We start from the raw sequence: 18,039 nt of genomic DNA, 5'->3' as shown, positions 1-18,039 counted from the left end.
AATAGGTAAAGCAAAAGCCACGCGTGCAAGCAAAGCAAAACAAGGAATTTATTCACTGCCTCCCATTGGCAGGCAGGTGTTCAGCCATCTCCAGGAAAGCAGGGCTCCATCACATGTAACAATTACTTGGGAAGACAAACGCCATCACTCTGAACTTTCCCCACCTTCCTTCTTCTTCCCCCAGCTTTTGTGGCTGAGCATGATGTCATATGGTGTGGGATATCCCTTTGGTCAGTTGGGGTCAGCTGTCCCGGCTGTGTCCCCTCCCAACTTGTGCACCCCCAGCCTCCTTGCTTGGGGTGGTGTGAGGAGCAGAAAAGGCCTTGACTCTGTGTAAGCACTGCTCAGCAATGACGAAAACATCCCTGTGTTATCGACACTGTTTCCAGCACAAACCCAAAACATAGCCCTATGCTAGCTACTATGAAGAAAATTAACTGTATCCCAGCCAAAACCAGCACATATAAATGTGAACATACAGAAGAAAAGAACTTTTGCTCATTGCGGCATCTGTATTAACCATGGGATAAACACCACCACTGTGAAACAGTAACTTAAGTCATGAATTCTATAGAAAGTTTAGGAGCAAATTTTATTACCCACACAAAGCTGGCTTACAGACTGAATTCACAAATGCTTCTGTTTGCTTTAAGATAGTTTTTCAGATAAGCATGTAAGCTGAACTTTTTATCTAAAGCCAATGTCTGCAAAAGCCCTGGAAGACTGAAATAAAAGGGCCACAACAACACCTGTTTCCATGTTTGCTACCTTCTGATCTGTATGATATGCATCTACTTTTGATAAGCCTATGCCTTCCTCCTCCTTGGCTCTGCCATTGCTCAACTAAATATGTCATTTGTAACTGCAGTTTCTTCCCCCTCTTCGTCCTCTAGGACTCTTACTAACAAGCACCTCTGCAGAATGGAAATGGTGAGCACCAAGTCCATGAAACCTGCATGGAGACATTATGTTAAATGAGGAGAAAAAGAGATCCCTGGTGCTCTGTTCTTACTAGCAGTCTGTTCTTACAAATCAGTATGTATTTATTCATGCCACTGAAATCGGCTCAGCTAGGTTCTTTGTGTATCACCTGCAGAACTTCAGGCAGGTGAGAGATTGTGCATTGCATGGTGACCCTGTGCCTACAGTGAAGAGCTACTCTTTATACAGGAGAAGCAAAAGGGACTAATAATCACCATGAAGTTTTCAGTAACCTGCACACATTGAACAGGCAGTCTTTTAAATGACTTCCTCTGTGATACAATATGCCTGATTATCAGCTTGTTCTTTCCTAAGACTGAAAAACATTCCTTGCTTCCCTGTCAGCCTGGTTATTACAGCATAAAAGAAGAAAGGAGGAGAATTGGAAATGGTAACAGTTATTTGTGATTGCTTCTTCCATCCACAGATGTTGTCCCCTAGGGATCCCTGCTCTCCCTTGAGCCTTGCCTGCTTGCTGCTTGGTTTCTTTTAGGAGGATGTTCACCCGCAGCAGTGAATCACTGGACTGGCATATCACCTGAGTGTTTTCTAAGCTTTATTGTGAGGATTTAAGTGGTCTATAGATTTTGCATAACCCTTTGAATAAGTACATCTAATGAGTGCAACACACATGTTTGTGCTAATATACTGCCATGGCTTTCCTATCAAAGTCCTTTGTATTTGTATTTTGTGCATGATCAAACAAATAATTAAAAGTAGGGGTAATGGCTTGTCTGTCAGATATTTTAAGAATTATAGGCTGTACTCCAGCTGTTTCCTATTTGAACACTTGTTTTATTTCTTCTCATAAACCTGTAACCACAATTTATTTTCCTTATTGTTTGTGGGTTTTTTTTTTTCTCCTTTAGTGTTGTGCTGGCAGCTCACAATGCCTCTGCATTGCTTGTGACTGATGATAGATTCAAAACTGTTCAGAATGGCGTTACAGATCCTACATATTCCCTGAACTGCTTGGAGCAAGGTAAGACTCCTCCATATAGTCATACCTCTGCTGAAAACCTGTCATGCTGAGGAGAAGCAAACTGCAGACTAATAAGTAACCATGCAGATTGCATACTGTTCAGGGCTCAGCATAATGAATTCTTCTTTCAACTTTTTACAAATGTGAATAAAATACCTAATTTCAAAGCAAAAAGTAAAAAAGCTTGGTTTTGTCAGTAGACAATGAATTAACATGAGTTTACAGTCTCAGTGGAAATGGGGAGTGGTGATTTTTTACCTTGATTTTTGGGGGGTGGAGGGAGCGGTCAAAATCTGCCTCTAGCTGTGGGCTCTGTCAAACTCACCTCTGTATATAAAGGTAGGGCCTGGGGCTGGGCCGCACAACAAGATGTATACGTCAAGATTTGCCATTCCTCTAAACCCCTGCTGGCTTACAGCAGAGGCCAAGTCCTTGACATCCACTTCTAACTGAGTTTATGTGAACAGGCAAGGGAAAGGTACAGCATCTAAATGATACAAGGGACAGATTGATAAATGCTATCCATTCTCTACTTGTTTCATGGAGATTGTGGAAGTTGAGGTGGATAAGAAGAAAGCAGATTAATACAGTGCAAGAAGGGAAAACATGGAGATCTGGCTAGTGAGAGGACTGGACACATGGGGATATCATGATGACCATAAATGGCTGTGGGAAACATAAACGATGCTGCAGACAAAGCCTAGATGGGAGTAGTAAAAAAGCATTCCCAAATGAAGGGAAAGAAACAATAGTAAGTATTAGGCCACCTTATGCTGCATTACTGATGGCAAAGTGCTCCTAAAGCAGGAGGAGAACTCCATTAGCTCCCAGATCACAGGGGTGTTGAGCTGTTCCTGAGATGGAAAATCATTTCTACCGTAGCAGGTAGCATCCTGTCTTCCTTCAGAAGGCGAGGAAGAGCTGCACCCCAAAAGAACACTCAAATTTCTAACCAGGATCTTGTGTCTTGTCATAGGAGCCTAACTTCATACACACATGTTATCCTTGACAGATTCGCCATACAGCTCTTCTCAGTTTCTAAACTAATGTGATCTTTACTAATATACTCTTTACATGTTTGTTGTAGATAAAGAAAAAAGTTTGGTGAACAGATACATTTGTAATCCCTTTGTTAACTGGAAAGACAATCGGACTTTTGTATCTGAATTGGAGGAGGTTCTGAGGTAAGACTAATGCTTTAGTTAACACTAAAGGGATATTACTAACCGTATAATTCAAATCTATGATCTTTGCTCTAAATCACCTTACATTTCCACTTGCATTGATTTCATATTCACTAAAATGCTTTTTTTTTTTTTTCCCCCTCCAGAAAAATAAAGTCACCAGAGATTGGTGGAAAAAACTACAAGAGGTCCATTAATTCAGATGATTTAGAAGCCATACAAAAGTCTCTACATCGTTTAAAAGGCTTTGAGAAAAAAATGAATAGGAGTGAATTAAAAAACTTAAATCTATTCAGAAATTTGAAGAATGAAACATTACAGAAATTGTATGCAATTCTTGAACTGGGAATGAATCCACATCGTGATTATAAATTAAAGGAACCATATAATAAGGAAATAATTGATGAAATCTATAACTTCACATTACTGCAATTGCAGAGTGACTTTAATGGGACTTCCATTTTCAATATAATGACCCAGTGGAAAGAAATTCAGAGTGCTTTAAAATTAGCTGCAGTGATTTGGAATCCAGTTCTGTTAAATAATTCTAATTTTAGTACAGTGCAAACTAAGGATGCTCTCAAAATGTTGCTCTCCACTAGCATGCCATCATTTCTGGAGGACTTCAGAGACCGTTTAAATGGAATGCAAGAAATACCACCTTTGTTTTCCGATTATCTGTTTAAGCCTGTGTCCTACAGAAACTTTCCAGACCAGCTTCTAGCTCTCCAGGAGATATTTTTTGTAATGACAGACACAAGCATAGGTTATCAGTACCTACTGATGCCTGTGTTTGAACTGATGCGGAAAGTAGAAAGCTCCATGGGTGAAGCCTGGTGGGATGAGTTGAATGCCTATTGGAGCACTGGGGAGAAACTGAGATCGATGAAGTGGAATAACACAGGCATCATAGCCTATGAACAGTTTTTAGAGGTATTAAACAGGCATTTACAAAAGCTAAATAGTAATTCAAATAGTTTCTTCAGTGAACAATTGGATCAACTGTCAGAATTTATAACAGCTGTGTTTAAAGAGTTTGGGGAAAACTCTGAAGTAGCCAATATCTCACTAGTCACTCAAGCCATACAAAAGACCTTGTACATATTAAAAGACTTACAGATGAATTATAATGTCAGTAAATTAAAATCTATAGATCTTTTCTTTCATTTTGACAATAAAACCTTTGAGAGCTTGTCTGAACTTATGAGGATGGGAATGAAAATCCTTCATTATACAAGTGCCAGTGAAGGTTCCAGTGAAGAAATAATTAACCCTGTCTATAACTTAACACATCTTCTACTGCAGGAGTTCAACCAGTCTTTCTTGCAGCACAATACTTTGCTAGAGGCAAAAATTTTGGAGCTCTTGCATTTAGCCTTGAGTCCTTTCCTTGAGAACAGCAACAATGGTTATGGGACACCCCAGAACTGCTCTGCTCAAGACGTGCTCCATATAACACTTGAGATGCTGTTTGAAAATACCACTCTAAGCAAGTCCTTAGCGGGGAGCCCCTGCAAACCCCTCTTTGATTCCATGGGCATGGAGGGTGTAACAAGACGCAATGACACCTTCACAAAAATGTTCCAGCTTGCCGTAACAAACCTGAAACTGTCTCCAGAGTTTGCAGCTGCCTACAGGAACAGCAGTGAACGCTTTTCTGAGCAGCTGTCATGCATCATCCAGTCTCTGCAGTTTTCTCTGAGTTTCCTTTCCAAATTAAACCTTGTCTCCGAGCTGGAAAATTCTTGGATACAGGAGAAGTCAAGAGCTCTGACTGCTGTCATGGAGGAGCTGCTGCAGAGTAATGTCTCGTGCCCCATCCCAGTCCAAGATGTGGGTGGTGTGCTCTCGCCTCAGCTTTTGAACATGCTCATTCCTTTCATGCTGAATGAAACAGTACTGAACTCTCTAAATTTCTCTGATAGCTCAGCAGACTGGCATAGGCTGCCTGTGTTTTCCCATCTGTTACTGACTGTTTCCATGAAGAACAGCAGTATATATGAACTGCTACAGGTGGGCAGAAATGCTTCCAACCAGTCTGAGTGGGGGCATTTCTCACGGCTGTGGCACGCCACTGGCAACATGTTGACCAACAAATGGAACCTGACAGAAGTGGGTGAATATGCGAAACTCCTGGAAATTATGAAGAAAGCTCTAATTCTTGTGGACTTTGGGGTAGCTCCTGGAAAAACATTAGTACATCAGATCTTTCATAATTCTAGTGGAGGGATTAAAGGTTCAGATCTGAATGATTTGTATCATTCATTAAAACTCTTTTTCAATTCAACTTCTGCCACAAACAGCACGCTGGACTTGGAAAGACTATTTCAAGAAATACTTCCACCAAATGAAGTCGGTGGTGAAGGATTGTTCTATCCTAATTCCTATGAAAAAGAAAATCAAGATGTTCTAACTATGGCTGCAGTGATTTGGAATCAGATAATTTTAAACAGGACTCATTTCAATACAGAGAAAGCATGGGAGGTTATCAAAATGATTGCACTTCATGCAGTCTCGCTTGAAGACATTGAAAATTATCTCGGCACAAATGAAAAAGTGTCATCATTATTTTCTGACTTCTTATTGACCCCTGTAACTTCTGAAAATTTTGCAGAACAGCTCTTGTCCCTTGAGCAGCTTTTTGCGACCATGGCAAAGGTGAATACCAGTGATAATTATCTGCTGATCTCTTCTTTGTCTAAGCTAATGCAGAGACTCCAGACTTCCCCTCATGGAAGGCAGGGAAATGAACTTCGTGCTTTCTGGCAGATTGCTGAAGTACTCCAGTCCATGAACTGGAATAGTAAAAACAGTCTCACTTCCCAGTCACTTCTAGACATACTGCAAAATCAGTTCAGTACCATGAAAAATGACTCCAGTCTTCCTTTCAGTGAGGAACTGAAGCAGCTGGTAAACTTTGCATCTTCCATATTTGAGCTCTATGGTGAAGAAGACTCCAGAGGAACCAACATGTCCATATACTCGCAAGCCGTGCAAAGGAGTATCTTAATTTTAAAAGGTTTGCAGAAAAGTTATAATATCAGTGAGCTTGAAACTATCAACCTATCACTTGATTCTTACCGTAACTATACCCAGAGGCTGACTGAAATATGGAGAGCAGGAATGAAAGTCCTTCATGAGACCAACTTAAACAAAACATTCGAAGAAAAAATGGACATTGTCTATCATTTCTCACATTTGCTGCTGCAGAAAGAGTTCAGTGAGTCTTCCTTAGGGTACAATACTTCACTAGAGGCAAAAATTTTGGAGCTCTTGCATTTAGCCTTGAGTCCTTTCCTTGAGAACAGCAACAATGGTTATGGGACACCCCAGAACTGCTCTGCTCAAGACGTGCTCCATATAACACTTGAGATGCTGTTTGAAAATACCACTCTAAGCAAGTCCTTAGCGGGGAGCCCCTGCAAACCCCTCTTTGATTCCATGGGCATGGAGGGTGTAACAAGACGCAATGACACCTTCACAAAAATGTTCCAGCTTGCCGTAACAAACCTGAAACTGTCTCCAGAGTTTGCAGCTGCCTACAGGAACAGCAGTGAACGCTTTTCTGAGCAGCTGTCATGCATCATCCAGTCTCTGCAGTTTTCTCTGAGTTTCCTTTCCAAATTAAACCTTGTCTCCGAGCTGGAAAATTCTTGGATACAGGAGAAGTCAAGAGCTCTGACTGCTGTCATGGAGGAGCTGCTGCAGAGTAATGTCTCGTGCCCCATCCCAGTCCAAGATGTGGGTGGTGTGCTCTCGCCTCAGCTTTTGAACATGCTCATTCCTTTCATGCTGAATGAAACAGTACTGAACTCTCTAAATTTCTCTGATAGCTCAGCAGACTGGAATAACCTGTCTGCACTCTTCAGTGTGGCACAGGATGAGCTCCACCTGAACGACCTGCTGCAGAGGCTCCAAGGTGCCTTCAACCTCACCAAATGGAGTTACTACTCACGTATCTGGGATGTGGTTGACAGTCTCCTAAACACCAAAAGGAACCTAACCAAAGCAGGTGCCTTTGCAAAGTTGTTGGAAGCAGTGGCAAACGACTCTGACAACGATGTGTCAGCTCTAGAAATCATAGAAGCCAGTCGCTACCTTCTCAAGAGACTGAACTTCTCTGATCTGCTAAATGAGTTCAATATAAGTTCCAGTTCAGCTTTTCTCTCCAACAAAACTAGTTTTGACAGTGTGATTGACATTGTTGCTCATCACTTCATTGTCATGGCAGAAACCCTGTACCACAAGACCCTACCTTGGACTCAGAGTGACCAAACTCTGTCACCAACCAGTTTGATCACACAGTGAGTTTGCTTTTTGGGTATTGTAATTACGTTTATGGGTAGTGACCACCATTCTCATTCCAGCATGTGAAGTATGTTGTTTTCTTCCAGTGGAGCAACTTAAGCCTGAAATCACCATAATTTAGGACACTAGGTCTAGCACGGGTTACATTGAAGAAGAGGAAATTTCTCCTTGAACTGAACATACAGCTAGAAGTGAGAATTTCAAAACTTTTCTGTTGGCATGTGTCAGTTCACACTGGAAGCAGAATCCTGTAGGAGGCTTGCTACCATTGGTAAACTCTTCAGAAACCCCTTCTTTGTAGTATGACTCTAATTTTTGATTCTCAGTCTCCCTTAGGCATGCCTTTCCATCTATATCTTGCATCCACAGTGAACGTTTCAAGTGTGTTTTCTTATACATGGTTTGAGAGTGAATGACAGCTCTGGGAGATAACAGCAAAAAGAATTGATGAAATAAAATTGGGAGGGTACCCGCTTAGGAGATGTCATGGGAGACACATGGCTTCCTCTGGAATTCTTATTTACACTGCCAAGGAACAGCATCTACACAGCTGACAGGTTGCTCACTAGTATACCTTGTTTCTGAAAGAGAAGCTGATTTAAAATCCTATCTTATTTTTTAGGTTTCTGTTTTTAGAATTTGAAAATACCATCTTACAGGTGACAGTGAATAACAGCTATAACCCTTACCTGATGTGTTTAATAAATGCCACTGAAGTTGAAGACAACAAATTGACAGGTAATCATGATTTCATTAATGTTGTGGGACCTCAGCTGGAATGTGTTGTGCCTGTCTTTTCAAAGTGTTTTGTCTAATGACGGGAAGGAATGGTGCTACATGTTTTCATCCGCTGGCAATTAACTGGAGATGTGAGACCTTATGAAGCCAGACTCCTTTTTTGTTTGAGTTATGTCACGTTGTGGATATAAGTTTTCCATCCAACTCTATCCAAAAGGCACGTCTGCTCTTTGCTATGTGATGACAGGTTGCTGACACTCAGATAAAGAAATCTTACAAATAGAAACCCATATTCCCTTCACAGCTTTATGTACACGTAAGATGACAGCAGTTATTTTTGAGAGTTAACATGGTATTTCACATAGATATTCATCATATGAGCTTATTGTAAAACCCGAGAGGTTTTTCTGCTCACAGAATAGAGATACTGTGTGTGCTCTGAAGGGCACTGTCAGAAGTTCTGTTACCAGTATGGGGTGGATTTCTTTGGGACGAGAGCACCTACTCAGACTGGAGCCGTTATAATCCAGATTACAACCTAGGTCTTGGGCTGTGATTTCAGAGGTCCTGAGCCACATGAATTTGGTGGAAAATAGCAATGCTCAGTAGGCCTCAGAATAAAAGTGCTGATATTCCCATCTGCAAAGTTTCTGCAAGTCTGGCATTTTTGTCTCGAGTAACTTTTGTTTTCTTCCTTGCACAGAAAACATCACACTGCTTTTGCAACAAACTCATCTGAAAAAGAACTCTTTTATGCAAAATAGTACCTCTGAGAAACATTCATCCATACCAGAGCTCCTGAAGCTAAAAGTGAGTCTGCTTAAAATGCTGACTTGAAGGACATCCCACAGTGATACATGGATGTGCAATGGAGGTTTTGAAAAACAGCGTATGGGAAAAAAGTTTCTTAAAAGAACAGCTGATAAAAACTAGGACTGAAACCTGAAACTCAGTTTTCTGCCTGCTGCCTATATCTAAAGGTCACCATTAAACTGGGCTGATGAACTTGTTCTTATATGAGTCCCTACCAAGTGTACACCCATTTTTCTGAGAAGGTAGAGGCGTTCCTGTCCTCCCAGTCTGTTGGATAGAATGGCTTCTGTTTTCCACTGGCCATCCCAAAAGGATTAGTACTGCATAGGTTGGCAGTGGCAGCATATTCCTCATAATCAGTGCACCACTAGTTTTTAAGTTCAGTACATTGACACTTAGCAAAGCACCTTGTAGAGCTGAGGTTATTGTGGGATGCCTCAGCTTCATTTGAAAATTATGTAGGGATGAGTTTTCAAAAGCACAAATAGCAGTTAGATACCTCTGTCCTGCTGAAAATCAGTGGAATTCTGCATACCCAATTGGTAGTTATAAGCACTACCAACTTAGTTACCACTATGCCTAACACCAGCATGGCTGGAGTCCGAGTCCCCACATGCTTATAACACCATAATGGTTTCTGAGATTAAGCACCTAAGCAATCAATATTCATGGATTCCCCTCACCAGCTTTGGATTTGGCAATGCCTCATTTGGGTAGAATGCTTCTTACACTGTACATACATGACTGCATCAATAGCATGCAAGCACTTTATTTCTCTGTATGAGAAATAGAATTAAAAAATCTTTTTAAAAAAAGATTACAGTATGCAATGCTGTTGCTGCTTAATATATCTGTAGCAATAATACGATGAGCCTCAGTGTGACAGGTACTTACAAGCACAAACCAGAAAACAGTTCTTGCCATAAGAGACTGATAATGTAAACAATAATGTCAGACAAGAGGGAAGCCCATAATAGCAGAGTAGGCAAAGGACTATAATTTTACACAGGCTGGCAGATGTGGAAGTCCTGACTTCTAGCCAACTCCATTTCATATGCTGTAGCAGAGATGACCAGGTGGTGTCTGAAAGGCTAAACCTGTTGCACAGGGTAGATTTACTTAATCTCTGGGAAGATTAATTGGTCAACAGGTAAGTCCAAATGGAGTATTGCTATGTGTGTGTGTGTTGGGCAGGGGAAATGATATGTTAAAGCTTGCAATGTTTATTAGATCCTGTGCAATGTTGTGTAGCTAGGTCTGCTACAAACCAGGTCTGCTTTTGAATGAACTAAAAATATATATTAAAATTTTAATCCTAAAGAAAAATGGAAAGGGACAGCTAGACTCTTTAAAACTTGCCTTTTATAATTCTGTCATCTAACTGGTGTTTGTGCATTTGTCTTCCTTTTCAAAATTTCCTTTGAAGATATCTCGCCTCCAGAATCTGATAACACTTCTTTGTGACTATGAGAGCTTTAAGTCAATACAGCATATTTGCCATCTCCCTAATGTTAGCTTTGGAGAACTGTGTGAACAAAGTCAAACTCATGAGCAGCTCCTCCGTGCTATTGAACTGAGCAATCAAGTTGTGACCAATGTACTGAATCACAGAAGAATCTTACAAGAGCTTCAAAATGTACTGATTGGGGATGCCACAAACATCCAGACACAAATGAAGTGGTGAGGCTCTCTCTCTAAGTTAGACTGCTTTAGTATTCTATTTATGAAATGGCCTCTTGCCTTCTTTTCATAGTCCCAATTTTGTTGGTTGTTTTGTCTTTCCAATTTAGGTTTCAAGAAAATGTACCAGAAATGGCCTTCTTTCAAGAGATTCCTCAGTATATGACTACTTTGAATTCCATGTTGAACATCACTGAGAATTTAACAGATTCTAGCAAGCAAGGTAGTTTTCGGTATTTACTTTACAATGTTGTAAACATCATCACTAGTATTATAATTTCTGCTGGAAATCCCAAGTCTTGTTTACCTTCCAGAAAGAAGTGGGATTGATGGGATGAACCATACACCATGTCCCATGTCCTTGGGATCCTTTAGGATAATTCTAGAGCGTGTTCTAGACCACACTTTTGTTTTTTGTACTGTCCAAAAAGTCCTATCTGCTGAAAGTCCCAGGTCTCGGTATTTGAGCAACTTTTGCTATCACTAGACCTGTCAACTTCAGCCCACAAATTAGACTGTAAAACCTAGGAAATATGACTGTATTTTTCAAGTGGTTTCGGTTTTTTTTTCTATCAGCAGGGATGTACTGCACTTCCATACTTTACCTGAAGTCCTCTCTGTGTGCTTGAGATTGCTGTATGTCTGGAGAAAGCTGTTACATCAATTGTTCTTTGATTCTTCTTTACAGAAAAGTTGAGAGATGTGTTTAAAAACGTGGACCAGCTCAAAGAGGATCTCAAAAACACAACAGGAATGTCCACAGTCAGTATTGATGCTCTTCTGGAAGCATCTCTCCCAGAAAACAGCAGTCAGGTAAGTTTGTTGTCATCGTGGTGGGAGATCTTGTTGCTTTCTACCTCTCAGACCATAAAAACCAGAATTTTTTAGTGAATGAAGCTAAGCAGATCACTGCATGTGTGACAGCACAGACAGAGGTAGATGATCCCACAGGGATAGACAGCATAGGATGTTATGGATCAAAATAGCCATCAGAAATGCAGTAAGAGTAGTCATTGACGTCAGTTCAGCCACTGGAGACCAAGAGCCATATGGTCTCTTTGGCTGTCACCGGTAGCTGGTAAGCAGCCATGTACTGCCTGGTGAGTGAATGCTCTCATCCATAGTAAGGGCACAGTTCTCTTTAACAGACTGATGAGGACTGAGTGGGATTCTTGGTGGGGTCCTCACTGCTGAGGAGTTGTTGCAGTCCAGATGGAGAACACACTTCTAACCACAATTTGAGAGAGCGCTTGGGGTCCAAAAATAGCCTCCCATAATAAGAGATGAGCTAGCCTTCCTCAGCCTCCTGCGCAAACGGAGCTCCAGATGCTTCTCTCCTTCCCAGTCATCTTGTCTGGACTGAGCCCCAAAGAGCATGTCTTTTTCCAAACTTTACATGCATCAGTCAATGGGAAATTGAAGCCAGAAAAGCTTTTATTATTGCGCAAGCTGGGCAGTAAAACACAGTCCTTAGGATTTGTCCCTTGGAGCGGGAGTAATGGGTAGGCATTTTCTGGTTCTCAGGGTTGAAATATGACACTGTGGAAAGAACAACAGCAATGCAAGAGTAAGCCATGCATACTGGAGCGAGCAGTCTACCCCCTAACAAATCTTTTCTTCCTTTGTGCAAACACAGCTCATTTCTCAGATCCTCCAGCTGGAGTCTTGTCGTGTGCATCCTGCTGACCCACAGCTGCAAACAGTAGCGGAGGAGTTCTGCAATCTCTCTCTTTCAGAGAGGACTCGTGAGACATACATCCTGGGGGTCACACTGTTACGACACTTAGACATTTACAATTTCTTATACAAGGTTAGTGCTGGATTTGTAGAGTGCTTTCTATAGTCTTTGCTGCATGTAGTGGCTGAAAGGTCATAAAATATCATTGCAGTGGCTAGAAGCTATGCTGATTTACACAAGTCAAAGATCAGGCTTTGCTCATGCAGTAATTTTTATTGCATATCCATGCTGTGACAGTGTGGATATAAATGAGGATCCTAGCTGGTGTAAACCAACAAACCTCATTTAAAGGCACTGGCCCTACTCTAAATACCTCCCTATCTGCTAGGATCGTTTATATGCTGTCACAACCTCTTGAACGTTCCCAGCTGAGTTCAGGCTTCCCAAAAATAAGGCACTAGGCTAAATTTTTTTTATTGCTTGAAAAAGGAAATCCTGGAAAAATTCCTGTAAGATATATTTTCCCAATCTGGTTGGTGCTGCCAAGTTATTAAATGATTCAAATATCCCTTGTATACAACTATATAAACAGCATGTAAAAATACCATTCACAGAGAAGTGCATATTGAATACATATTTAAAAATGCTACAGAGGTGATTCTGGGGAAAAAAGTTATTAGATGAGAATGCCAATGAATTTGGATCAGGTCAAAAGTCACTCATAGTGTTTGACATCTATGTTGTGTGAAATGATACCTCTTAAAGACTGGGATTATATCCCAGCCAATATCTGATACATGTTGCCCAACTGTAGGTGTTTGAAAACATGCACTGTTCGGAATATGTAATATTGAGGGGAGTGGTTTGCAAAAGTGCTTGGGGATTTAGGAATACAAATCCCATTCATTTCCCATGGGAAATCCGCTCCCTAAGCTCCTTAACAGTTTTGACAATCCCACAATCTTTGTCTTGGATTTGTCTTGGAATTAACACAATGTGGGTGTGTACTCATGTGCGCGCACAGGTTCCTGCTAATCATAATTGATTTCCTTTCTACCTCTTGTAGATGTTTTTCCCTAAGGAACTTCAGAAACCTGTGGACAAGATGTTAGGCCTTCTGACAAAAATGAAATATTTCAGACACCAGGTTGAAACTGGTGTTGATCCATTACTACAAGCTATTAATTCACTGAAAAAGCTCCGGCAGTCTAGAAATGTGCCACTGACTAAGGTACGTGTGGTCTACCTGTGCTTTGGAGGCAAAACACTACTGGAACAATTTCCACAGGATTTTCTTACCCTAGAAGCCAAAGGCGCATTAAATCACAGATTGCTGATTTTCTTTTAAAGCAGCAGTGTCTGAAGAAGAATCTCTAATCAGACTTACATGTTGCCTTCCTGGGAGAGCTTTAATTTGGAGCGGTGGGACCATCATGTGCTCATGACAGGGGCGGGAGTAGGAACACATGCTGTGGGAGGGACACTAGGAAATAAAATGCAGGGGATAAACAACTGTCTTGAAGGAGGGTAGACTTCCAACAAAATATACCAGCGTACTGGAAGCAGTCAGCTTGTGAAAGCAACTGAGGAACTGTCCACTAAAGGCTATCCAAAACCACGTAAGTCAACAGAAAAAATTTCCTCTAGCTTTAGTGTGCATTAGAACACACCCAAAGCCTCAAGACTGCCCAAAACATTCAGTACAAACCCAGTCCTGCTCCGACAGCTGTAGTAACTTCAGGTTGCACTAACTTCATCCAGCACTGGATCCAATCCCTCTCTGATCCATAGTCAACGACAGCATAGATCACAGGAATCGTTTCTAGTAATTGCTTCCCATGCACATTGCAGAACCACGTGCAGCCATGGACTAGACAGGGATAGGGAGTGTGCACATCTGTGTGACAAATTCTGTCTTGTAACCCAGGGCATATATGTATCACCAGGTATACATAGGCAATTCCTATACACACATTATAGGCAATTCCCACATTGGATCTCATACTTGGAAATGAATTTCCCACCTCTGTCATAGCAGAGGTTAGCCATAAAAGCATGATTTCCATGAAAAGTCCCTTTTTTTGTAGAGACAAACTTCTCATAAGAAAGAGGTGTAAAAATGTTCAATCCTTGCCTTCTAATTCTGTTATTTCTTTTTCCTCTCAGAATGGAATGCTTTTAGCGCACAGGATTTATTTGTATTTTGTGTTTTCTGCAGGCATTATTTGAACCAAACAACTTTAGGATAACACGTGGCACATTTAAGTCCATGTCAAAAGTTCTCTGCAACCAGGAGATCACACCCCTGTTTTTTGAGTCCTTGCTTCCAGATTTGGGAGACTCTTTAAGCAACAGTTCTTCTGTGGAGGATGTCTATGTCCAAAAGATGATGAGGAAGTATGGGATTCCTCATGACTCCAGTAAGTCTGGCTTTTCCTTAGGGCAGAAGCATTTCAGAGCCAAACTCTACTGTTTCCAGAGAGATCCAGTGCTGAGCTGTTCCCCTGTATGTCTCTGGAGGGCTGTAAGTGCTAGCTGAAAATCTGCACTGCCCTAATTACTGGTGGTTTATTTCTATAAATGTTAAAAGGAAAACAGCCTGTGTAGCAGAGCAGTGCTTGACACTGCACTGTTTCTCATTTGTTGATGGCCTGGTCTTGGGGTTTGACAGGTCACTGCTTTTTCTTGATATGTAGTTTTTCTGACTGTACTGACATTATTAGCTCCTCTGAGTTCATGAAGCTCCATTTAACCTTCAAGCAGAGAATCTTGGCTCAAACAATGAGACTTTTGTTGTCTTGAGTTCAGCAACAGGAGATCTTGGGGGTGGATTGCTTTTGTCAAGATACATTATATCAGTCAGTGAAGAGGGTCCTGAAGTCATTCACTGGACATAGCAACAAACTGGGCAGATGGGAAAAAATACACTGGTAGATTTCTTGTGCCTGGTTTATTTGTGCTCTGTACAATTTGTTTGCTTTTCTCCCCTTGCAGCACCATTTTGCTTATCCTTTTACCTGGACCTAGTCAAGACCCCAACTGGAGCTTTAATTTGGTCTTTTTTAAAACCAATGGTGCTTGGGAAGATCCTTTATACACCAGATACCATAGAAACTCGAGCAATCATGGGAAAGGTATGGCTCTGTTTACATCAGGATATGCCCACCCAAAGGATTGTAATTTATCTAGCATGGGCTTGTTTCTTTGAGAAGCAGAAGTCTGTTTTCTGCCTGCTTGGAGTATTAATCAAATTATCTTTTCCTAGTTGCATTGCTGGTCATATGAGTCATCTTTTGTCTTTGGATTTATCTTACCTTCAAAAAGTTGCTGTTGGTCTAATATTTACAATACGATTTTTTAAGGCCTTCAGTTTATGAAGTTTCACCCCCATATTTTCATCCAGTAATAGAGAGAAGTCTCCCAGGACAAATGCTATAATCAGTCCTTGTTCACAAACAGACCAGTGCTAGAAAGAAAGCTGATATCCAAGACATGCTCCAAATGTCACATAAGAGACCATATTTTTAAGTACTTGCATCCAAATTCAGTGTGTTAAGGGGCATTTTGCCAAACAGTGATAGGGTGCTAAGAAAAATCCTAAGGAAACCAAATTTGGTCTTAGCTGTTTTATTGATTTATTTATTGTTTAAAAGCTGTAAGATAATGAATAAATGAATTCTTATATGTTGTGGGGTTTTTTTTATAGTCTAATGCAACCCTGAAGCAGATGGCTGATCTAGCCCTGAAGTCCCAGGAGTGGTTGGACAAGTCTCCTGTCATCATGAATTCACTGCCTAAGTTAAACCAGACAGTTCTGATGATCAAGGTATGAGATCCTACCTCCCCTGTCTCTCTCACAGGAGGGAATTGGGAGGATGGATTTCTTCACTGAAATAAAGTGTGGTTCTAGGGACCTCAGGGACATCTTAGGTCAGCTGGGGAGACCCTTCTCAGGCTTTTGTCCTGAACTTCATGAACAGCTTCTGTGCCTGCCTGCCTGTTCCTGTAACAGAAATACCCCTGACGCACTTTTCCATGGAAATCCTCTTTCTGAAATGATCTGTTTGTAATATGCTTTCTGACACTGGCCATGCTGAGGCCTGCTGGAGGGCTAAGATGAGCAGGGAACGCTCTTCAGTTTGTAAATTAACTTTCTGCTTGATGGAGTGATCCAGCCAGCCAAGACCAGGCAAGAAATTACTTTTTCCAGAAAATGAAACAGTATCTATAATAAGCATGTAGCTCTGGGTGCACATATAAGAGCTAGAAGATGTCCTTGTACCTCAGTGAATGTAAATGAAATTTCTTTTTCCCTTCCTAAGGAGCCTAGCCTTGCTTGGATACAGAAAGCAGTAGGCTGTAATGTTTCACACACTTGCTTCCCGTTCTCCATAGTAAAAATCTCCTTTTCTTACAAAACTATGAAAATGAGATCTCTGGAACCCTAAAGCATTAGGCGTTAATTTCAGTGGCTGGATTTCATTGTAAATTCCATGGCACTGAGCGAAAATCCAGAGTGGAATATGCAAGATGAAATGAAATATTCTCTACTGACTGCCCTCACTGGTGGAATAATGAACTATTCAGCCAAACAAAAATCTGTCTGCTGGTCTGCAAGCTAAATTTTGGTCACCTGCCCATTGGGCTCTGGCTGTGTTCACAGGAATTAAAACAGACACAAATGACATTTACTGCACTTTTAGAATAACAAAGGTTATCTGTGATTTTTTCCATGGGACTCTAATGCCTGGTGGAGACTCAATAGGCATCCTCTCTTGAATCCAAGAAACACTAGTTTGGACTTGCAGGGTTCTGTATGATGTTTTCATTGCTAACATTTCCCCATCCTGATACACAGACTGAAATATGGAAGGTTAGAAAAGGAGTAGGGGTGGGGGTTGTACAAATGCTCAGCGAAGGCAGCTGGTCTGTTTTATTTTAGAAATACACTGGATAAGCTCAAGGGGCTTCTGGTCAAACTGATGCTTTTTCTTTCTGCTTGTTGATAGAACACCCTGCAGAATCCCTTTGTGCAGGTTTTTATCAAGCTGATGGTGGATTTGGATGCAGCTGAACTGCTGAATCAAATAAACGAACTGGGTAAGTTGTTCCACTGCCCTCCTATTTGTACTTCAGGTCTGGGAGCTCCAGAGTCACCAAACTGTAGCCATGCTCTGGTACTGCTTTTCTCTGGTCAGTATCAGATGCTTTAGTGCAAGGCAGCTGTGATTAAAAAATCTTGTGGTATATGGGAAAAGACTTTTAGAAAGCAAAGGGCTTGTATGAAGAGATGTTTCTTGTGAGTGTTGGGTAGTAGGATGGGAATCTCTGCAGCTGCATATGGCCACTGGAGGACACTGTTTAGCCATAATTATCACTTCAAATGAGCTACCTGGGAATCTGCTAGGAAATGTTGTGGAGAGCTCACTTGCATCACATCACAAACAACTTAGAAGTTTTCCAGAGCAGAAAAGCAAGGGATCAGATAAAGGTATCCAGTCTGATGAAGCCAAAGGCATCATTACAGGAGATGCTCTGCTGGAATTTGCTGCTCTCTGGTGGTCTTGCATGGTTCTTCAAGGTGAGAGCTGCTGATCTGCACTGTGGGAATCATCAGCTAACAGTGGTGGTGGATACATCTGTTAGTGCACAGCACGGTGATCACAGTCCCTTCC

General features: G+C 41.2%; 1 protein-coding gene across 1 annotated transcript in view; it reads left to right on the top strand.

The window, feature by feature from the left end:
• Positions 1–18,039, top strand: part of ABCA12 (ATP binding cassette subfamily A member 12) — an 88,746-nt gene that overhangs the window by 28,540 nt on the left and 42,167 nt on the right. The window contains exons 8-21 of the mRNA XM_075710204.1: positions 1,851–1,963; positions 3,051–3,147; positions 3,294–7,451; positions 8,078–8,193; positions 8,897–9,003; positions 10,433–10,686; positions 10,797–10,909; positions 11,375–11,499; positions 12,323–12,496; positions 13,431–13,595; positions 14,583–14,784; positions 15,359–15,498; positions 16,071–16,190; positions 17,374–17,464. Coding sequence (XP_075566319.1) covers positions 1,851–1,963; positions 3,051–3,147; positions 3,294–7,451; positions 8,078–8,193; positions 8,897–9,003; positions 10,433–10,686; positions 10,797–10,909; positions 11,375–11,499; positions 12,323–12,496; positions 13,431–13,595; positions 14,583–14,784; positions 15,359–15,498; positions 16,071–16,190; positions 17,374–17,464 — 5,975 coding nt within the window. The remainder of the gene's footprint in view (positions 1–1,850; positions 1,964–3,050; positions 3,148–3,293; positions 7,452–8,077; positions 8,194–8,896; positions 9,004–10,432; positions 10,687–10,796; positions 10,910–11,374; positions 11,500–12,322; positions 12,497–13,430; positions 13,596–14,582; positions 14,785–15,358; positions 15,499–16,070; positions 16,191–17,373; positions 17,465–18,039) is intronic.

The sequence above is a fragment of the Pelecanus crispus genome, chromosome 5 (genome assembly GCF_030463565.1).
Source record: "Pelecanus crispus isolate bPelCri1 chromosome 5, bPelCri1.pri, whole genome shotgun sequence".
NCBI lineage: Eukaryota > Metazoa > Chordata > Aves > Pelecaniformes > Pelecanidae > Pelecanus > Pelecanus crispus.
This window is presented reverse-complemented; position numbering and strand designations above follow the sequence as displayed.